Below are 23013 nucleotides of genomic sequence, written 5' to 3' on the forward strand. Positions count from 1 at the left end.
ATACACATTTGACATTTTCCAAATGCTTGATTAACATTTTTTAAAGTTTTATGTGAGAGTGTCTTTTGTAATATATATTTTTAGAATATATGGAAGTATAAAAAAGTAGAAAAATGATAAAAACATAAAAAAAACACCAAAAAATTTGAGGTTGTGGCCTACCTCCCGCGCTCCTTACGTCAGACGAGGCTGCCCTGCCGTCGGACAGAGATGTGGCTGGAGTAAAAGCTGTTCATACAAAAATTACTAAATGTTGTTCACGCCTTTGGCACGAGGAGGACACAATATGAACCTTCCCAGCCAACTACCTTGAATGTCTTTTGCCTCTCTCTTTACCATCTATAACTCAATGTTATGCAATTAGTACCTTGCATGCTGCATGGGGCGGGGTTCCATTCCACCGGATCACCACGTGGTTGGGTCTGGCTTAGAAAATATGTGCCATGCAAAACCCAAGAACTAAGAGTGGAATTCCCCTTGTATTGAGAAGCTCTACGTGTTGTCCTGCGTTCATTCCTTCATTTTCAGTCGTACTCTCTCTCTCTCTCTCTCTCTCTCTCTCTCTCTCTCTCTCTCTCTCTCTCATTGTGGTTCCGGATCGGCTCCATGGGAGCCAAAACCTAGGCATGCTCTTGGAGAAGGCGTTCGCGCTTCCACTCCTGGCACAAGTGTATGCGCTGCATCTTTTTTCGGTTTGCTTCGAATTTCTTAGAAGTTTTCTTAGTTCCCATCATGGGCATGCCGAGCATGGCTAGCTCATCCTTGCCTATGGCGGCGACGCCAGCATTCTCGACATTGTCATTGTCCCCGCCACGTTGAGATTATCGACCATGTAACAAGTAGTTTCCTGCTAAGGCTAGGACAGGGCCGGGATGGCCACTAGAGAACTGTTGTCGCTCTCCTCTTCCTCCGCTTCACCCTTCTCGATGACGTCGTGAAGAGATTCCTCATTGGCGACCAAGTGGGAGGTGGGTGGGTTGACGAAGATCGGCTCTGGCTCCTGTGCTCGGCGGGGCATCGGGCTGCCGCGCGAATCAGCGATCAATTCCAAATCCCCGAAGAAGATAATCTAGCCTAGATTATAGGTGTCAACGGCTTCGATCTTCCCCGCTGAGTTGGGGATGAAATTCATCGCTTCGGAGGCGAAAATCTGGAGGTGAGCGCAGATGCCATAGTTGAAGTTAGATCCCAGCCGGATCTCAGTTTTGGAAAGCACGACCCGTGCCTAGCGTGCCATTGTCGGTGTGAAATTGAGCATACCCCTCGGTAGTGTGCTGAGACTAGCCGGAAAGGCCAGAGGGGAAACATGAGAAATTTTTAGCTAGGTTCGGGCCCTTGCTACGGAGGTCAAACCCTACTCCTACTCGTGTTGTATTGACGGGATGGGGTGTACAGAGTTCAAGGATGATATGAAGGATCATAGGTATACCAAAGGATGACGAATAATGTCTATACCGACTAGCCCGGCCGTGACTTAAGGATACCGATGTCCCAGGGTTGCAGAGTAGTAGTCAGTTCTAAGGCGGTTGGAGCGTCCTCCTCGCATACAACCTCCTTGTCTTGAACATCAAGTATAGATGGCGTGTTCCTTTTAGAGGGTTACCAACCCAGGTTGTGGGCCTAGGCCATGCAGTGGCCCAGGGGGCCTTGGGCTGACTTTCGGCGTCCTGGAATACCCCTAGTGCGGGACATGGTTAATTTTATTACCATACCGCTAGCCGCTAGGAGTGTGAGGACGAGACTAACATGTAAGGGGAGCCTCCTATTATTTTAGAAATGCTAGGAGCGCATGCACATAGATAGCGCATTGCACCTAATTAAGCGTGTGCGCTTGCTTGAATTTCTGTGTGGCTTGTGAGTTTAGACACTTGTCGTGGCCTAGACTCCATTGTTTATTATTATTATTATTATTATTATTATTATTATTATTATTATTATTATTATTATTATTATTATTATTATTATTTGTTTATTAAGCGAATCACACCTTTGCAAAAACATTAGGCATGGTTGGTTTTGTTTCAACCATATGCAGTGTATGTGTAGAGACATCGTCCTCATTTTTATACTATAGCGCCCTCCCCCAATAATTTGCTAGAAAAAGCTGACAATGCAACATCTCACAGCAAATACGATGAATAATGAGGTGGAACCAATAAACAAAGAGTTGCCAAATGAAAAAAAGCTCATCAAGTTGAAGCGATGCGTATGTACTCCCGATAACCACTAGAGCGATAAAACATTCTACCTGCAGTTCGGGCGCGGAAAAAAACAACACAAGAAAAGTTATGACGTGGCAATGCCGCGTGTACGTGACAACTAAGGGCATGTACAATAATGCTATCTTATGAGTGTCATGCAGGATAAATGATAAGGTGAAGGAGAGAGAATTCATAAGAAAAAAAACAAAGAGATGACCCATTATAGACATTTTTTTATCATCTCTAAATTACACGCAAGACTTAAAATAAGACTATCTTATCAATCATTGTACATGCCATAAGAGTGACATGATAGATCGTTAGATGATAAAACTGACAAAGTTTCCATTAAATGGGGTAACAACTATTTCGCAAAAAAAGGGGGGTAACAACTAGAAAAGCCTCGCTGAATGGGTACTACTATGGATGCAAAACTACTAAATGATAGATCATGACGATCCAGTTGCTATCTTTCTGGATCTGTACTGTATGTACATGCAGCTAGCAGTTGTCGAGAACGATCGAGGGTGAGAAAAAGAAACGTTCCTATACCTGAGCACGAGGAGAAGATGAAGATAAGTGTCCGATGAGGAGGCTGAATCGTCGTCATCGGAGGCCGGCGACGGCGAGGAGGTGGGCGCCGTCCACAATGAACTTAGGGACGGATGGATCATGGATCATGGATGCCTCATGCCCAGCTTTGTTGGGATTTAAAGGAAAAAGAAGCCAAAAAAAAAAAACGCGCCAGGTAGGGGTCGAACCTACGGCCTTCCGCTTAGGAAACGGACGCTCTATCCACTGAGCTACAGGCGCTGATGTGTCCTATTTCCAATTTGACACACTGTAGACAACTTTTGACTAGTGGGAACTGAATATCACAAAAAATTAATGCTGTTCAGATTTGGGGGATTAATTTTGTATCAGTAGTACAAAAGTGAATATGGATTTATTGTCACAAGGAATGAGATGGTGAAGAAGCTTGGGACGAACGGGACGTTGTCCAACATGTTGGTGTACTCAACGCAACCATCCTCTTCAATGTTCTTCTCCGACACCAGCAACCTCGCCAACGTCTTCGGTGCATAGATCAGCGACACCTACCCCGGTCACTACACCATGATCGCCGTCGCCACCATGCTCCCCTTCATCGGCATGGTCATGCTCACCCTCACGGCCGCTATCCACACCCTCCATCCTCTAACATCCAACGCGTCCAAGGGACCAAAATGTGAGGGTCCTAATGGCCCCAGCTTGCCGCCATCCTGGTGTCCTTCTTCTTCCTGGTCGGCGCCCTGGAGGCATCCGACATTGCAACCTTGCCTTTGAGGACGACCGGTTCAACCCACGCACTGCCGCCGGCCGCCGAGGCATCACCGGCTTCCTTAGTTGGTACTACTTCACCTTCACCATTGCCATGATGCTCTCTCTGCCATTGTCATCATCTATCTACGGAGTAACGTCAACTAGGCGTTGGGCCTCGTCGTGCCTGCCGCGCTCATCGGCCTCTCTCACGACGTATTCTTCATGGGCACTCGCCTCTATGACCGTGTACGCCCCGAGGTCAGCCCCTTCACAAGCTTTGCCCAGGTATTTGTCTCTGCTGCTCGCAGGCGCCACCTTCAGCGACCTAGCAACATTGCCAAGTTGCTTGACCTGCCACGCCGAAGCAAGCTCGTCTCCAAGCTTGCATACACCGACCAGTTCACGTGTGTCGACAAGACGACATTTCGAACCCCTAGGACATGTTGTGCTCTGATGGGAGGACACTGACCCATGGAGGTTATACACTGTGCAAGAGGTGGAGGAGGTGAAGTGCCTTGCACGCATCATCTTGCCTGGCTACCATCAGTGTGCACCAACCTATAAATCAAGGGAGGAACCCCGTCGGATGTGCTTGTTTAAGATTGGCGGCTGCTACGAATCAATCAGATAATTCCCATCCGGCTAGCTAGTGGCCGATTTGTGCGTTGGTGGCCGTTCGTTCTCAACAACGCCATGGCAGCAGCGAGTACGTGACTACTTCAATGCAACACCGATGATACCCGGGCATAGTTCCACTGTAACTCTCGCGGCGAAACACTAGCTCCAACATAGAATCGACGGCGTCCAGCGAAGCTCCAACGCAGGCACCAACGACGCATGGCGAAACTCCATTGCAAGGCAACATCATCGGAGTTGAGTTGCAGTGCCTTCGACTTTAGATAGAAGACCTGGAATCACTAGGGGCGTGTTTGGTTGCTTTCGCTGCCGGGCTTGGCTCAGAGGGGAAAAATGAGTCAGGTTGAGCAGGGCCTGGGTAAGCAAAAATAGGGTCAAAACATAGATGACCAATTGATTGGTTGCCTATATTGGGGGTCTTGTCATCGAGATGTAATTTTCACCAGGCATTTGGATGCATACGTGCATATGCTTACCAGCATTAACAACAAAATTGGTTGGGCTTGACATTTCGTCAAACACTTTGAGCACACGGAGCTTCCACTGCCCATCGTGCCCACCACCAGCTCCCGGCGACCGTGGACGCGCCCGACTAGCCGCCGTGGCTGTGGCCGCGCCCGGCTCGCTGCGGTCGTGGACGAGCTTGAGCTGGCCGTCGTTGAGGATCTTGCCGCGCCCGTCACCTCTCAAAGAGCCTCTGCGCCGGCCATCTCATCTTCGCTGCCTCCCCCCGCGCTCTCGTCGTTGTCGCTGGCGACAGCGGAAACCGTCGAGCCGCACAGCGCGTCCGCACCTCCCTCGACTCCCAAGAGCTCGAGCTCCTCCTCCATAACTTGGCAGCAGATCTGCTGAATCTAACTTCCGTTTCATGATTTTTACAGAAATGCAACCCCTATTCCGCTCAGCTGTTCGACGCCGGGCCAAAGATCCGGACGATCCCGTTCCTGTGCAGCTCCGCCTCCTCTCTTGTGATTTTCCTTTTGCTCTATATGTCCACGGCCACCGCGCCGTGGCAATTTCTGGGTTTTTTGGGCTGCCATGATGGACACCGTTTGAGTAGATCTAAGTAGCTTTGTATTAATGAAAACTGCACTTGGAATTGTCTCTGCTTCACAGTTTTATCTGTCGCGCTTGGCTTGGTTTTTTATATTTTGGCCTAGGATGGATTGAACATAATCAACTGCCTCCAATTTGTTTTGTTCTATTTGCATGTGAAATAGCACACTAACATATTCCATATTTCACCAAGCACAATATTCGGTGCTGACTGTTTTTACTTGTATGGCTGTTAAATTGTCCTGTCCACACTCCACATTAAAACAATTTCATTGTAGTTGAATTGAAAATAATCATCTGTCTCCAATTTGTATTGGCCTACTAACATGTGAAAATAGCACACTACACATATTCTTTATTTCATTGATATCAATACTCCGACCGTTTTTACTTGCGCGGCTGTGGACTCTAAAGTTTGATCTTCTAAACATTTTTATCTCACTGCAAACCTATTTCTGACTCTAAATTCTGTTATGTTCCAAAAGTTGTGTTTTTTTCTTAAATAAATATGTCATTAGTCTTAATGGTTTGTGATACCCCAAAACTCTTGAGTTTGTTAGTGTACTGTGTGAAGTAAATAGGGTTAGTTGGACCTTGGAAAATGGCGACAGGGGACTACTAGGCCAGGGAGTGGGTTCGTGTTACTCTATCGCTGAAACTAACAGTGCTTGCTTAGAATGAACTATCTTTGTTGTCCGGAAGCGCAATCTGGATGCATCATTGCGCTATGTACTTGGAAGTAGAAAGCGCATGCCAAACAGTTCTTTTTTAGCTTATACTAGATGAGAAAGAAGTGATCTTTGAGCATTTGACATTCTTGTGATATATTTGAGCTCAGGATTACTGATGTTTTATTGGTTCCATCTTAACATGCAGGAACTGTTGTTTCCTTTGGCTGAAATAGGCAAAAGTCATGTTTTCTTGCTCTATTTCCTCTGCATGGTTTACAGGTAAAATTCATGGTTCAGGATTGACCATGCCTAATAATGATAAAAATGATGATTTTTCTTTCTTATTATCAAAACAATGTTTCTCCCTATTTCTTTAAAGATAACTGTTGTGATTCTTTTTATTTCTATGCAATCCGCAGAGGCTTGCTATGGTGCATTTCTTTCGGCTTTCTGGTCGGCTCCACCATTTTCATGCTATGGAACAAGCACGATGGCAACAGGCAGCTCATCGGAGCATTTGAAGTCGCAACCCCTCCTTGGTAGCGAACCATCCAGCAGCTCCTTGCTCTGTAGGAAGCTATCTCGCAGCTTGAGGTTACTGTTTGGTCATGTTATTGTTTGCCCAAAGTTGGTTCTTTCTTCATTCGTGTTTTACTCTCGCAGAAGTGATCATTGAAGCCTCCCGCGCAGACCGGCATCTATTTCTTCTCTGACTATGGTGTAGGTAAGCCACTTGCTTCCTCTTCTTTGCTTTCTCCTCTGTTGCGTGTGTCCCTGGCCATTGCGCCGTGGTAAGTTCTACGATGGACTTCCTTCATGAGCATTGTAGATTTGATAATCCCAGCAGCAAGTGGCGTGTCTGGCTAATGACTTGGTTGGTAATTTTTTAGTCCTGGCGTTGGAGCTGCGAGTAAAAAACAATATTGGTGAAGACAGAGGAGGATTAGAGTTTAGCAGAGGATTCATGGCCTGGTGAGTTCCTTCATGGGTATGAGGAACATCACTTAATTTTGCCTCTCTCTTTTCTGATGATGCATGATCCTGTTGTGTACACTTGCACTGGGTAGTGTTGTCTTTACAAGCGGATTATGATGTTTGAATGCCACTGGATATTGGATGGAAAGGAACTGATGCATTTCCATCTAATGCTTTCTCTCGAATTGCCTCCCACTCTAGTCCTTGTGTATGAGTTGTGTTGATAGATTCTTCATCAGTTATGTATGAGTTGTGTTGATAGATTCTTCTGTAACTGTTGAAACCATGAACAACATGGTACATTAATTGTTGGGATCTTATCCAACATGAGGGCATCTATTTTTTGAATGTCGAAACAACCATAGTGTAAGCAAGTCGAAAACTCATGGTTTGACGGTTTTTTTCAAATTTCCCATTGCAGGAAATTGGAGAACTATAAGGCAATGGAGCTCCTCATGGTATCTCTGCTTTCCCTCTACAAATCTTGTCAAAATTGCTTACCTACGTATCTATAGCCTGCCTACTTTCTATTATTTTCTTGTTATGAAACCAAACTACTAGGGCTGGGTGAGGTCGAGTCTGTTCTTGGTTATTTTGGGTTATTGCTTGCTTGCTTGATGCCATCAGACTCGCAGGTTGGCTGGTTCCTGCCTGTTGAGGTGGTCCTATATGAGGCTAGTTGAACCTGAATGCTAGGTTTGGTTGTATTGCTAGTAAAGCAGCACACATGGGTGTTTGCAATCCTCTAGTAACGATTGCTATTTGCAGAAATTCTCCAAGACTTTATGGCCCTAGTAATGCTATTTGCTGCTTGTATTCAAAAATGAATTATTTATTGTACTGGATGCTCATGTGAATTACAAGGGTTTTTTAGAAATAAATGGGTTTATATTCTGGTTTTGAAACCAAAGTACCATGGTGAGGTCCATCCCTGGTTTAGTTTGCTGCACTGCTTGATTGGTGCGGCTGGACCCCAGCCCAGGTTATTGTGTAGGAAATTCTTACTTCACATACCATGGCTGGGGTGGTTGCCTGGTGGGGTCATGTAGTTGAACGACTTTGCTCATTTGAATTAGACGTGTGTCAAATATTGCCAGTATGCCTGCAAGTCTTGTGTTTTGTGGTTTACCCAGGCCGTCGAGGCTTTGCTCTAGCCTAGCTTCTATTCTGCTTGTGAAACCAAACTACCATCTGCATATTCTTTGCCTTGTCTTCTCGTTAGAGAAACTTGACTTGTTTATTTGTACATGATGACAGGAGGGAGAGCATATCTACATGAAAGAAAAGAAAACCCTGAAAGGCCTGGCTGTTACAAGGCGAGGGGAGGGAACTTTGGAATGCTCAAGCCTGGAGTGTTGGTTGTCAAGCTAAAGCTGCCGTCTCTACATGGTGTGATGAGATGATGGGTTGTCGAGGAAAAATAGGGGGAAATCCCAATTTAATTGATCACCCCATTGAGTCTTTGGTGTAATCTTGTGCGTGCACACTACTTGTATTGGAAACAGAAGTGGTGTGGTGTAGCATTTACCCTTGGTGATCCTTGCCTCCTTGAAGGGCATCAATCATCGAGTGGTTGCGCTTGTCTTTTTCTTTGTTGGTTCGTTCATGGGAATCAGAAATATTGTGAACAGAATTTATGTATAGGTTGAACAGAATTATCGTGTACCATGTCCTTGGTAGATGCAATAAAAAGCCGGAATATTTTCCCTTTTAGATGATGTGAACAAAGCCCTTCTCTTGTTTTATGGCATAATCAGTTTGTTGTCGCCTGCCTATGCATATTGCTTGTGATTTCTGTGGTTACATAAGAGAACACGCTTGCTTGTGATTCTTGTGAAAACAAGAGAAAAGAAACGCTTGCTTGTGATTCTTGTGAAAACGAGAGAAAAGAGACTGTCCATGCCCATCAACATCAAACAAGAGAAGGCTTGAAAAAGTTGTTAACTACCGTAATCAAAGAGAGGGGACCAACTTGATAGAAAACCGAGGAACTGCATTCTTGAAGTCGTTTCATTGAGAAAAAGCAAGTTAAATTCATGTACCACCAACTTGGCACGGGAATCAAGAAGCAAGCAAGTCAGTACTCTCTCTTCTGGCGATGAGAGGGATGAGTAAATTCAGTACGACTAACAAGGACTGGTATTTAACTCTGCCGGCCGGGCTACAAATAATAATCAGTGGTTAACATCCCTTGGCAATGCGTCAGTCCGTTTGGCTCCCATGTGCATGCATGCAGCCGTGTACCCAGCCTATCCATGATTTTTGGGCTCGCGCATCCAACCATCAGCCAGGAAGGAAGGGAGGGCTTTGGTCGCGCCACCTCATCGATCCGCGTCACCCCTCAAATCAAGAGGTAGAGCTTGTTCTCTCTCCACTAGCCTCTCCTTTTCTCTCTCTCTCTCTGTGTCTATATATACAAGAGGAAGTGATCCATCCGCGTGCGGGGTGCGTGTGCGACTTGGACTTGGGGCTTGGGCGAGAGGCGAGAGGCGAGAGGCGATGCGAGTGAGCCCTGGAGACGGACGAGACGGGAAAGGACAAGTGTTGTCATGAAATCAATTGCCAATCCAAGCCAACCCCAGTGGCTTCAGAAATATAATGTATAACGAGGTATTATGCTCATACAGAGACTGATATTAAGTTTCAGAATCCAATCCTTATAGGCCCGTGTGTCATGATTCATACTCCTAACTGTACAAGGAAATATTGCTGACTTATTATTGTACTGCAAATACATGCTAAAATGTGAGGATTGATCTTACGGCATACCAAGACATAATCGGCGTAGTAGGATCCTCCTATCTCATCAAAACAAAGGACGTGGCGGCAGACAGCAATAGAGCTCCCGTTTTCATGCCCATTCCCATTGCTGCTGGCGCGTTTGATGAAGGACCGGCAGGTGCCTTCCCATTGTTCGTCTCAGGTTTCTCTGTCGGGCATGCGTAGCTGCAGAGGCTCGGCCGGACAACCCGGTAGACGCCTTTGCTTGCCAAGACATAGATGTCCTTGTTGTTATCCTCGCCGAAGGAATATATGTAACCGAGCGATGGGAGAGGGCTCCCAGCGGCGCTGTCACAGGGGATGGGAGAGTTCTTGGAGCAGCTGAAGGAGATCAGACTGGAGGTGTAGTTCCCACTGCCCTCCGGGGTCTCCGTGCCAGTCCACATGGCTGATGCGTAAAGGTCAGCATACAGGTACCTGAAAGCACATCAGCAGATGCATCCAGTAAATACAACTTAAGAAATGTGTTGAACATCGTAGTAGCTCCACACTATCTTCGAGTTCAAAATCAGTGCAAGATGCAAGATGCCTTTCGACGAAGCTTTGATCAATGCAGAGGCCGAGGGTGCTTCACCGAAGCAAATACCTTCCATACAGGCAGGGGTCGGTGGATCCTCGGTAGACATAGCCACCCATGATCGACGCAGATCCAATGTTTTTATTGACATCAGAATGGCTGTATCCCATAATAGGAGGAATGACATTTACGGACTTGAGTGATGTGTTTCCTCCAGGCGTCCACGGTGGATTGTACACCAATGGACCCTCATATATACGCCATCCATAGTTTCCGGCCTTGGAGATCAAATCAACCTCTTCGTATTGGTCCTACATATAGTAGGGACAATATACAAAAGAGTTAAATAACAACATGATTAAACACTGTACCAACCTACACCAGAGAAACAAAACAATAGCGTGGAAAAATCGGAGGATGAGAATGAAAAGTTGAGTTCTATTAATATTATGCATATAAGACATAACGCTTGCGAAGTTTTAACTATCGTGTGCTACATGCCTATCCTGTGCTTACAGTGTTATACTATAAATTGTAAGTGCATGTCAAGTTCAGAAAGATAGTAAGATAGTAGCTATCAAACTTGATCCCACTGAAGTGCACTACAGCCCCACTAGGATATCAGACCAATAAAGCCAATATAAATTTAGCACCTCGCAAGTTAGAACTGTTTTAAGATCCTGAAATGATACCTGACCAGTATCTGCACAGTAGAAGTAGGAAGGCCTGTCAAGATCAAAGCTGCATCTCCAAGGGTTTCTAACACCCAATGCCCAAATTTCTGGTGCCAAGCCACTATCCTCGGAGAACGGGTTGTCTTTTGGAATGGAATAGTTACCCCATAAGCTCTGGTTAGTGACTTTACCGAGTCCTGAAGATACCAGTGCAAAATCTTAGAAAGTGTTAAGGGCAAAAATAACGAATTATGAATTTAGAGCGTATCTGGATTATGAAATATAAGCTTTGGTTAGTGATTTTCATTCCTGAAAATACCAAAAGAAAATCTTAATAACGAATCATGACATATAAGAATTAACATACTACTTTGGTAAAAATAAGGTGTCGCTATGGAGGTCGTGAACTAGGTTTGACTAGCCCATTCTTTAGACAGGGAAATAATGTGTCCAGTAGTTTTCTTGCAAAAATACAATTGTACCAGATGTGATATGCCATTAAAGAAGCCTCACTGAAGGACGTAACTAAGACCCGAGAGCAATTCCAATGTTGTTCTGTATTATCGAAGTAAATTTACTTAAATGTTTGATATCTGAACCTTCTACTACTGAAAAAATAAGATCACACATGAAAACTAAGGAAACTGAAGCATTTAAATTAGTATTTCAACTTGAGCAACAAAAGAAATGAGAAAAGATGGCATTCTCGAAGAATTTACCCGGTGTACTGTCGATGTCAAGCCTCATAATTTTCCCCAGAAGCGACTTTTTGTTCTGCGCAAAATTAAAAGGGTCTCCTTTCTGTCCACCGTCACCCATCATGAGATAGAGGTATCCATCCGTAGGCCCAAAAAGAATCTGACCTCCATGGTTATTTGTATAAGGCAACCCCATAGTAAAAATCCTTTTGACTTCAGTTGGATCGGCAGATGTAACCTGAAGAAGAATGACATGAATAGTGTGAATGGATGAGGTTGAAGGCATGAATGGAAGAGTGTATGTATCCGGACGAGCAAACCTCAGAAACATTTGACGATGAGCCTTTAGCAGAATATTCTGACACAACGACCTGATACTGGCATGGTTGGGCGCCGTTATCGGTGCCAAGCTTGGAGGGGTCACAGCCAACATCAGAATTGCATGAACACCTACCAGAACAGCTGGGTGACTTTGTCCTGTCACAGTTGTAGGATGCGAAGAAGCGCCCGTTGGTCGCGAAGTCGGGGTGAAACGCCATGCCCATGAGCCCGAACGTCGAGTCGAAATGCACCTGGTCAGTCAGGTCGACAAACAGGCCCGCCTCGCTGAACTGCAGCGTGCCGCCGGACCCCTGATCCGGGACGGTTGCCAGCACTATCTTCCCGGCTTGGGTGCCCAGGAAGACCCTGTTGGACCCATCAGGGTGAGGAACCATGTTGAGGTAGGCGTAGGACCCGTTGTTAATCCTCTCTAGGCATACCCCTTTAGGAGACGCCGAAGGCTGGGTAGCGTTAAACGACACCGTGCTCCCGCTGAAGCACACGGATCGGTTGCTGGGCGCGCCACCGAACGACGTGCAGAAGTCGCTCTCGGACTGCCAGGCATCGGTGAGCTTCGACGATGAGCTAGGCAGCCTCCCACCTCCTTGCAGGGGAGGCTGGAAGGGAGAATTGCGTATCGTCGCGTCCTTGCAGGTGTCCCAGACAAGCTTGCAGTAGTCATGTACTGTTGATTGCTTGGACTGATGAGCAGAGGTCGCCGAGGAGGCGGAGTTGCACAGGAAAGGGATTGTTCGGAGCTTCGGCCCGGCGTCGAACAGCTCAGCCGAATAGGGATTGCATTTCTGGCAAAAAAAATATCATGAAATGGTAGTTAGGTTCAGTAGATCTGCTGCCAAGTTTATGGATTGCATTTCTGGAGAAAGCATGACATATAAGTTTAATTCAGTAGATCAGCTGCTGGGTTCAGGAACCTGGTGGTAATTCAATTATTGGTTTGTAACTTAAAAGCTTAATATCTTTTCCAAGTAGAACGGTCTCTGTTGATTCATTCGGTTAGTTATCTCTCGCATGGGACAGAGGAACCAGGCGACATGTGAGGTGCAAGACAAAATCAGCATGCGGATAAGTCTGAACCAGGCGACTGAATTACCAATAATTGTTGTCATGATGTGCATGCATACTTTGAGTAGTAGAGCCAGGAGACAGTATAAGCAACACTATATATATAATAAAATAACTGTTGAAACGCCGAGCGAAGCAAAGCGTCGAGCACACGGCGGGCCTTGGGGATGAGGAGCAGAACGCAGGCACTGACCGCGCAGAGGAGGGACTTGAGGACGGCGGCGCAGGCGGCGTCGGAGACGTTGGCGGCTTGGAGCTGGTCCCGCAGGGCCTTGTCGGCGGCGGCGTCGCAGCAGCTGGCCCCGGCGCCGGCGTTGCCGCAGAAGGCGAGCGTCCCGTTGAGCGGCAGCGGCAGCGGCGCCCCTGATCGAAAGGAGCAGAACAAAAAGACATGTAAAGTACTGTATATGAGTAGCAGAGAGAAGCAGAGACCGAGCAGCAAGCGACGGTAGGCACTGACTGTGGTCGGTGCAGAGCGGGAAGGCGTGGCAGGCGGGGAGGAGGACAAGCAAGATCAGGCAGCAGCAACAGTGGAGGACGAGGCTCCGGCCGGCGGCAGGAGGCGTCGGCATCCGTCGGCCGTGGTGGAGGAGAGGAAGCTGGAAGAAGGGGATCAATCCATGTGCGTTCCCTTTCTTATTGCAGGCAGCTGAGCTGAGAGTGAGTGAGATCGATTCACATGTTTGACCGACCCACTCGGCTGGTCGGATGGTTGTTGGCTACTAGTGGTGGGGTGGTGGGTGGGGCAGGGTGGCTCGGCCGATTGATTGCCTCCCTAGTGTCTCTGTCAAAAATGTCAAACCCTCCCATAGCCAAGCCATGTCAACATGTGCTTCACATATAGCCATAGCCCTTCTCTAATAACTTAACTTTCTATCCCATCTCCTTCAATTCCTTTTTTTCTTTGATGAAAACTTAACCCCTAGTCATTTCAGGTAAAAAAGATTACTCGCGATTTTTAAACCCTGGGGGCGACCAAGGCCCCAGCCACGCGCCCCATATTCAAACTTGATCGTTCCCGCTCCAAAATAAGGCCATACTCCGGCGATCAGTGCCACAGTTCGGCGATCAAATGAAAGGATAGGCAATAGTTTCGCGCACAAAAAAGGAAGGACGCGAAAGGAATGCATCAAACGTCGAGGTCGCCCTCCGGCGTCATCGTCGGCGTCGCGCGGGCTTCTGGACTGGTTGACACGACTTCTATGCTGCTGGGCGTCGCGGAGTCGTCGGTATCTGGTTCAGGATGAGGCCGCGCTCCGTCAGGAACCACGCCTTGAGGTTCTCGTCGCCGCTCTGGAGCATGTCAGCGCCGCCCATCAAGAAAGTCAGGTCGTTGTTCCTCTTCTTGTCGTCTTGAGCTTTGAGCTTCGCGACGATGTTGGTCCGGAGCAAGTCGAGTTTGACGGCGCTCTTCGTCATCAAAGCAGCCCACCACGCCTCTGTTTTCTCTTCTCGCTAGCCGGCCATGGTCTTGGTGTCGGCGAGGCAATGCCCGATGGACTCTTGCACGCGTGCGGCAGCCGACTCGGCGTGTTTCGCCTTCTTGGCCCCTTTGTTGCCGTCCGGGCGCCCGTCGGCCGCGCCCAGTGTCGGCGCGTCCGGCTTGTACGTCTCCTTGGCCTTGGCGAGAGTGTGCCGGATATCCGCCCACTTCTCGCACTTGTCGATCTGTTTGAAGTCGTGGATGTACTTGAACTCTTGCTCGCTGTTGTCGACACGGTACATGGCGAACATGCGCAACAGCTGTGCCGAAGAGCGAGCATCAGTCGGTGCGGGCGCGTAAATGGGTGCGCGCACGGTGAGAAGAATAGCGAGAGGGCGGTGTGCTGTACCTGATCCTCGACGCTGGTGCCGCTCTCCGGCCAAGCCGCGACCTCCTGAACGATCCCATGTCATTTGTTGCACGCCATTTGGATGAGCCCCCAATGGTTCACCATCGCCTTCGACCCCCGCTACATGTGGACGCCTTTGAAATAGGGGTCGATGAGCTTGCGCTCGTCGAACTCGGCCTCGATGCGGTACCAATATGTGTCGATGTTCTGGTTCGTGCCGGTGATCGGGTCGAGGCAGACGACTTTCCGCGCTTCGGCGAGGCACTCATCTTCCTTGGTCGCCCACTTGATGCGCGGCTCACCGGTCTTGGTCACCCTTTCTTCTTCTTCTTCTTCTTCTTCTTCTTCTTCTTCTTCTTGCCGTTCCTCGTCTGCGCCGGCTCCTCCTCCTCCTCCTCCTCCTCCGGCTCTTCCTCGCCGTAGTCGAGCTCGCCGTCCATGTCGCTGAGATCAATCGAGCCGTCTTGGGTAGTGAACCCGGGGAAGCGGCGGCGGCAGCCAAGCTGGCTGCGATGATGTCTTCCATGTCAGCCTTCGTCGCGTCGGCGTCGGCAAGATGCGACAAGGATGAGGCTTGCGAGTAGAGGCCACGACGGAGAGGTGGCGTCGGGGAGGCTGCGTAGTGGTTTGGGGAGAGGAGGGGGGGGGGTGCTCTTTTTGCGGGAATTGAGGAACAGAGAGATGGTTTAGGAGTGTGGCCTTTTTTGCCTGCTTTTGAGGATAAAGGTGCTAATTATTGGGATAATAAAAAAAAGTTCGTGATTACAGATGTTTAGAGAATAGGTTAGAGTAGTAGAACTCCTAATATATGTTTGGCTTTAATTTTTAGTAGTAACTATGATTTTAAAGGAAGGACTAGAAATGCTCCAGGCTTGCATGAATTTATAGCAAGCCGGCAAGGAGGCATGGACCATGGATCCCCATCCAACCCCAGGCAAGCTCACTATTACATTCAAGTGGATCCATCCGTCCCTTTCTTTTCTTATGTACGCCAGGTCATGCATGATGATACTCGGATCCATCCACCTACGTATAACGTCGTGTATACTGTGTGTGTATGGCCAAGTATTGGTTTGACTTGCAAATACTCTACTTTACTAGAGGTCACATCTATTGAATCCGGCCATCTACCATCACCACAAAGTGACAAAAAGAGCAAAGCCAAACGTGCTCCATCGGTCTCTTTCATGCTTGCCGCACCTGATAGTCGTCTACCAATAGCTTGATTCTAATCCAATTTTAGTTTCATGCTAATAATTGTTTCTTGCGATTTTTTTTTTGAGACAAACTCGCGAGGCTCTTTACTGTCGCAATAGTTACATGAACAAAAAGAAGATTATTGGATTGGCCTAACCAAACATAGCAGCCAACCACTAAAGAAAGGGCATGCTTCATGAGGTTGTGAGCTTTGAAATTCGAACTTATGAACAAAATGGCCTTTTTTTCATAAGGCAATGCGCATGAAAGGATTTAGTGGGACTTGACGGAACCAAGTGGGTTCTCATATCCAGAAGCGGAGTGTCGGCATTAAGGTTAACGACGATATCGGTCACTATTTTCAGACACGCAAGGGATTGAGACAAGGTGATTCAATGTCTCCTCTCCTATTTAATATAGTGACCGATATGGTGACAATCCTTATAGGCAGAGCCAAGCAAAACGGTCAAGTGGAGGGGCTAGTCCCTCATCTGGTAGATGGGGGGAATCTCCATTTTACAATACGCTGATGACACTATCCTGTTTATGAAACATGACATTGCAAAAGCGCGAAATATGAAACTCATATTATGTCTCTTCGAACAATTGTCTGGATTAAATATAAAGTTTCACAAGAGCGAGTTGTTCTGCTTTTGTAAGGCCAAGGAAGAACAAGACACATATAGACAATTGTTTGGGTGTGAATTAGGTTCTTTGCCTTTCAGTTATTTGGGCATACCGATTCATCACCATAAGTTATCGAATAAAAGAATGGAAGTGCATCGAAGATCGAACTGAAAAAAGCTTAGTTGCTGGAAGAGCAAGCTAATGCCGTATGGAGGTCGGCTAGTATTGATTAATTCAGTTCTTACTAGTATGCCAATGTTTCTGCTTTCTTTCTTCGAGATACCAAAAGGGGTGCGGAAAAGACTTAATTTCTTTAGATCTCGTTTCTTCTGGCAGTCAGATCTCGCTCGGTGGGATATTCTTTGCCGACCCAAGGACCAGGGGCGTCTCGGCATTGAGAACTTAGAAATTAAGAATAAATGTCTTATGAGTAAATGGCTCTACAGGTTAGAGACTGAGCCGGAAGGAATGTGGGCTCAGATTCTACGCAATAAGTATTTGCATTCAAAAACGCTTGCCCAAGTTATCTTCAGACCAACTGATTCGCCATTCTGGAAGGTACTCATGCGCGAAAGAAGGTTTCTTTCGTAGGGTAAAATTCTTGGTTGACAATGGGATGTCTACAAGATTCTGGGAGGACACATGGTTAGGAGAGACACCCCTAGCCATACAATATCCCACCCTATAATTAACATCGTGCAACGTAAGGAGGACTACGTAGGCACAGTCTTTCAAACGACTCCCTTGAATATTCAGTTCGGACGTACGTTAGTTGGTGGACGATGGACGACCTGGTTGCACTTGGTTCGGCGATTGATAGATGTTCAATTATCAGACCAACCTGATTCAATGCACTGGAAGTTAACCAAAAACAATGTGTTTACGGTGAAATCTTCCTACTTGTATCCGATTAATTCTGGCCCAATCTCGAGATCGTTGCATATTTGGAAGGTTAAGGTTTCCTTGCGTATTAAAATCTTTATGTGGTTCGTCCACAAACAAGTGATCCTCACTAAAGATAACTTAATAAAGAGGTTGTGGGTAGGTTGTTCACGGTGTTGTTTTTGTGATCATGATGAAACAATACAACACTTATTCTCAGAGTGCCCACTTGCCAAATTGCTTTGGCAAACGATTCATATAGCCTTTAACATTGCTCCTCCAGTTGACATTGAATCGTTGTTTGGATCGTGGTTAGCTGGGGTTGAGACTATCACTGCGGCTCGTATCCAGATTGGAATATGTGCGCTCATTTCGGCTATATGGAATTCCAGGAATGATATGATTTTTAACAGATAACATACTTTAACTTTCTCGCAGGTTATCTTCAGAGCTACCGCGTGGATTCGTACGTGGTCCTTACTCATTTCTATGGACTCCAGGGAGCCTTTGGTTATTGGGTGCAACTAGTGGGAGATGGTAGCATGGGCTATATTCAACCGGTTCGGATGGCGGTCCCATAACAAGATAGGAGTCTAGGGAACTTGTCCTATACATTGCCATACCGTTTGTGATCTTGAGTATGTACATTGATTTTCCTTTTTCGTTCCTCTTGCGAGCTGTAATACTCTAACGACTTCGTGCTACTTCAAGACTTTTCTAATAAGATGGATGCATGCATCTTCATGATGCAAAGGCTGGGGGCATGCCTCCATTTCCAAAAAAAAAAATTCCAAGCATGTTCTGTGATTTTTTTGGATAATGGCTCTGTAGCTATCATAACCTCCCTTGATGGACTCCACCACAGCCCTGCAGTCTGACGCCACATGCTGGGTATGGCCAACGGGGCGACGGCCCAGGGCCCAGTCGAGGAGTGGGCCATGATGGAGTATATATATATATATATATGTATATATCCAGCAAAAAACAAGTACAAAAATTACAAAAGAATTAAAGAAAAGAAATAAGATGGGCTAGGCGGCCCAGATAGCTAGCTAGCTAGCGATTGCTGATGGACTATCGAACACGAAGTGGCGCCGTGACTCACGCCAGTCGCCAGGTCCAGGTACACGACTGCTCGTTTCCTTCGTAGGTTCGTCGCCCTCGCCCGTGACGCCCGACGGCCTTCTCGCTCGGCGCCTTGCCCCTTGCCGCGTCACCCTCGCCTCGCCGCCTCGGTCGCCTCCGCCCGCGCCCCCTCACGGCAGTCCGGCAACCACAGCGGTAGGGCAGCACTGCGGCAATACCTATACAAGTATACATCCGACATTCTTGAGGTCTGCTTGTTTTTCATCCATGTTCCTGTCCATCCCCAAACCCCAATTTGATAATTTTAGTAGTTTATTTATTCTTTATTTCCTATGTACTTATTCTAATCCAATCATCAATTTTTTCATCCTATGTACATGTCTAGGGTTCCAATCATCCGATGTATAAATTCCTAATTCTTTGTATGCTCTTTTGATCTTTTCTTCATGATTTTAGGACATTAGCCTGCCATGTTACCTAAGAAGAAGCAATTGTCGGGTGCTGAAAAAGGAGGAAAAAGAAATAAAGTGATCTGAAAATTCTACCACTAAAGGGTTCTTTGAATAAGTTCTTTACATCTTCAAGCAATGTTGATGTTAGTGAAGAACAAGGAAAAGAAACTCATCCCGAGCATGAAAATTCAGATGTTGAGGTGAATGAAGATGGTGCGAGTACAGAGGAGCAAATAAATTTTGAAGTTGATGTTGACAGTACAATGGAGGAGGAAAATTTGCAGCCTTCCGCTAATGATGAACAGGAAGATTCCCTTTCATTTTATTTTGATCCAAGAACATGGGAAATTCTTGACAATAGCAAAAGGGATATTTTAATTGAGAAGGGACCTATTAGAGTACCGGATCTGGAGTTCGAGAAGGACACCATTGGTAGACACTTTTCATATGCATTTTACTCCAGGAAGTTAAGTAATGGTGAGTTTGTTGACAGAAAGTGGTTGGTTTACCATAAAGGCGCAAACAAAGTATATTGTTTTTGTTGCAAGTTGTTCAAATCAAAACTGAGCAAGTCTATGCTAGCATCTGATGGATTGAATGACTGGAAGTGTTTGAGTGCGCGTCTCAAAGATCATGAGAACATTGTTGAGCATTTAAGAAACATGAATACATGGAATGAAGTTAGGTTGAGATTAAGCAAAAATCCGACAATTGATAATGATATGCAAAGGGAGATTGCAAAGGAGAAGGAGCGTTGGAGACAAGTTTTGGTAAGAATAGTTTCTTCTGTGAAGTTTCTTGCAAAACATACTTTGGCTTTTCGTGGATCAAATGAGAAGTTGTATCAAGATAATAATGGTAATTTTTTGGGCACGATTGAAATGATTGCTGAATTTGATCCTGTTATGCAAGAACACATCCGACGTATTCAAAATAGTGAAATCCATCATCACTATCTTGGCCACAAAATCCAGAATGAGTTGATCTCAGTTCTTGCTGATGTTGTGAGAAAGGTTATTTTAGAGATCATCAAAGATGCCAAGTATTTTTCAGTTATCTTGGATTGTACCCCGGATGTGAGCCATGAAGAACAAATGACTCTCATTGTGCGTTGTGTCAATATGTCAAGCAACCTTCCGAGAGTGGAGGTGTTTTTCCTAGAGTTCCTAAAGGTCGAGGACACATCGGGGTTGGGGCTTTTGAAGGTATTAATGGATACATTGATTTATTTTGATTTGAATGTTGCTGATGTGAGAAATTTGAAGAAATTTGATCAGTTGACCAATCGCTTTGATCAGTTGACTAGTCGCTTTGATCAGTTGAAGAAATTTGAAAAGGTGTTTGGTTTCTTATTAATTCAAAAACCCTGAAGTCCTTGGATGATAGCAAACTACAGGAAGGTTGCGCTACTTCTGCAAAAGCTTTTTCTGATGATAAATCATCTGATATTGATGTCTTAGAATTAAAAGTGTTGCAGGTAACTTTGCCAGATGGTTTGATGTCAGCGCTTGAGATTCTTCAGTTTGTTATGGCTGTAGATTGCTATCCAAATGTCTTTGTTGCCAATCGGATCCTCTTAACAGTGCCTGTGACTGTAGCCTCAGCTGAAAGAAGTTTCTCTAAACTAAAACTACTGAAAAATTATTTAAGGTCAACTATGTTGCAAGATAGATTGGATGGCCTAGCTATGTGCTGCATTGAGAAGGACATCTTGGAAAATGTTGATCTTGATTGTGCCTTTAATGACTTTGCATCAATAAATGCCCAAAGAAACTTTTTTTGAAGCACTGAAGTATTATTGTCGTCGATGGAGTCAGTCTAATTTCGTTCTTATTTGAGGTAATTATGTCATGTTAGTTTCATTTTTGCGATCTTTTTAGTATTATTGTTTTTGATGGAGTCAGTTCGAATTTGGTTATTATTGTTCTCGATTGAGTCATTTGAATTATTACAGTTATATTTTAAACTAAAGATGTGCGATTGAAAGTTACATCTAATAAGTTATATAACACACACACACACACACACACACACACGCACACACACACACATATATATATATTATGGTTTTAGGACTTAAGACATAGGGGCCCATGTCGTCGAGTTCGCCTAGGGCCTCCTAAAACACAGGGCCAACCCTTCACGTGCATGCGTTGAACATAAAGATAATCAACTAGAAACAAGGCTTCTCAAGTGGCCAGAGCTTCGAGTGTAGGAGGGTCAGAGATGGCACCAAATACAACTACAGAAGCTCCCAAAAAATTCCCTCATGGCAAACGGGCCCTTAATTAAGCTCCATATTCACTCACGAGAGATACTGTCGCATCCACATTAAATTTTATCATATTCACTGTCGGAGATAGCCAATGATTCGGCCTCTGAGTGGGAGGTCGTGTATGTATTAGCTCCAGCTCAGACATGGGCTCTAAATCCTCATGGATCGCTTTTCCTCCGAGTGCTCCAGATCAGCCAGAGGGTGACAACCATCCTAGTGAACTCTTCTCGCGAAAGAGAGTCATTCATAGGAAAGAGCCATGACTTTGGATTTTCATCTGTGTTTCTGACCATATGCTCCACCATCAACTCGGAGAACAAAGGCCAAAGTGTTCCTGGTCATATTGCAATTCAGTAAGGCATGCCACCAATTGTGTATGGAACGGACCAGAATCGGCCAAAACTGCGATTGTTGATGACCGACACGTAAGCGCATCTTGGGGTTCAACAACCATGAAAATCGCTTTGGGACCCCAAAACAGTGAGTAATAGTCCACAAAACGGGCCAGAATCGACAAAAACGGCGAGCGTTGATGACCGACACGTAAACGCACCCCGGGGTCGTCAATCGGGACCCCGAAACACTGAGTAATAGTCCAGGAAACATGCCAGAATCGTCCAAAGCTGCGAGTGTTGATGACCGACACGTAAGCGCACCTTGGGGTTCAAACACTATGGAAATCGCTTCGGGACCCCAAGACGGTGAGTAATAGTCCACGAAACGGCTCAGAATTGGCCAAAACCATCTGTGTTGACGATAGACACTTAAACGCGCCCCGATGATCGTTAATCGTGGAAATCGCTCTGGAACCCCAAAACGGTGGGTAGTAGTCCACGAAACAGATCAGAATTGGCCAAAATTGTGAGTTTTGATGACCGACACGTAAATGCACCCCGGGGTTCGTCAATCGTGGAAATCACTTCAGGACCCCAAAACTGAGTAATAGTCCAAGAAACAGGCCAGAATCGGCCCCAACTGCGAGTCTTGTCGACAACGCGTAAGCACGCGACAACCATGGAAATCGCTTTTGGACCCCAAAATGGTAAGTAATAGTCCATGAAACGGGTCAGAATCGATAAAAAACGCGATTGTTGATGACCGACACGTAAACGCACACCGGGATTCGTCAATCGTCGAAATCACTCTGGGACCCCAAAACAGTGAGTAATAGTAAATGAAACGGGCAAGAATCGACCAAGACTGCGAGTGTTGATGACTGACACGTAAGCGCACCTTGGGGTTCAACAACTATGGAAATCGCTCCAGACCCGAAAACGGTGAGTAATAGTCCATGAAACGGGTCACAATTGGCCAAAACTGTGATTGTTGATGACGGACATGTAAACGCACCCCGGGGATAGTCAATCGTGGAAATCGCTCTAGGACCCCAAAATGGTGAGTAATAGTGAACGAAACGGACAAAAATAGCGATTGTTGATGACCGACATGTAAGCGCACCTTGGGGTTCAATAACCATGGAAATCGCTTTGCGACGCCAAAACGGTGAGTAATAGTCCACGAAACGGGTCAGAATCGACAAAAATTATGAGTGTTGATGAGTGACGTGTAAACACACCCTGGGGTTCGTCAATCGTGGAAATCGCTCTTGGCCCCCAAAACGATGAGTAATAGTCCATGAAACGGGTCAGAATCGTCTAAAACTGCGAGTGTTAATGACCGACACCTAAGCGAACCTTGGGGGTCAAACACTATGAAAATCACTTTGGGACCACAAAACGGTGAGTAA

General features: G+C 46.1%; 1 protein-coding gene, 1 long non-coding RNA gene and 1 other non-coding gene across 6 annotated transcripts; 1 reads left to right on the plus strand and 2 right to left on the minus strand.

Moving 5' to 3' along the window:
• Positions 1-2941: 2941 nt before the first annotated feature.
• Positions 2942-3014, minus strand: TRNAR-CCU. The gene has a single exon. It is a non-coding gene; the product is annotated as a tRNA-Arg (tRNA).
• A 1580-nt stretch (positions 3015-4594) lies between these two features.
• Positions 4595-8559, plus strand: LOC119306949. Of its 4 annotated transcripts, none has more exons than XR_005149090.1 (7): positions 4595-4924; positions 5021-6145; positions 6286-6460; positions 6530-6590; positions 6757-6838; positions 7263-7299; positions 8099-8559. It is a non-coding gene; the product is annotated as an uncharacterized LOC119306949 (long non-coding RNA). The 4 variants fall into 4 exon arrangements; XR_005149091.1 differs by having other exon boundaries at positions 4596-5107; positions 6072-6145; XR_005149092.1 differs by having other exon boundaries at positions 4596-5085; positions 6072-6145.
• Positions 8560-9400: 841 nt separating this feature from the next.
• LOC119306950 (HIPL1 protein-like) lies at positions 9401-13599 on the minus strand. Its single transcript, XM_037583020.1, has 7 exons — positions 13376-13599; positions 13109-13278; positions 11832-12635; positions 11533-11749; positions 10832-11010; positions 10209-10450; positions 9401-10039 (listed from the first exon to the last, which is right to left on the minus strand). The coding sequence occupies exons 1-7, from the start codon at positions 13485-13487 to the stop codon at positions 9640-9642; spliced, it is 2124 nt and encodes a 707-aa protein (XP_037438917.1). The 5' UTR covers positions 13488-13599; the 3' UTR covers positions 9401-9639.
• Positions 13600-23013: the final 9414 nt, after the last annotated feature.

This window comes from Triticum dicoccoides, chromosome 5B (genome assembly GCF_002162155.2).
Source record: "Triticum dicoccoides isolate Atlit2015 ecotype Zavitan chromosome 5B, WEW_v2.0, whole genome shotgun sequence".
NCBI lineage: Eukaryota > Viridiplantae > Streptophyta > Magnoliopsida > Poales > Poaceae > Triticum > Triticum dicoccoides.

Coding starts and splice junctions, on each gene's coding strand:
- LOC119306950 (XM_037583020.1), bottom strand. CDS start 13,487: ATGCCGACGCCTCCTGCCGCCGGCCGGAGCCTCGTCCTCCACTGTTGC. Junction 13,279..13,375: donor CCCGCTCTGCACCGACCACA/GTCAGTGCCTAC, acceptor CCTTTCGATCAG/GGGCGCCGCTGCCGCTGCCG. Junction 11,011..11,532: donor TGACATCGACAGTACACCGG/GTAAATTCTTCG, acceptor TGGTATCTTCAG/GACTCGGTAAAGTCACTAAC.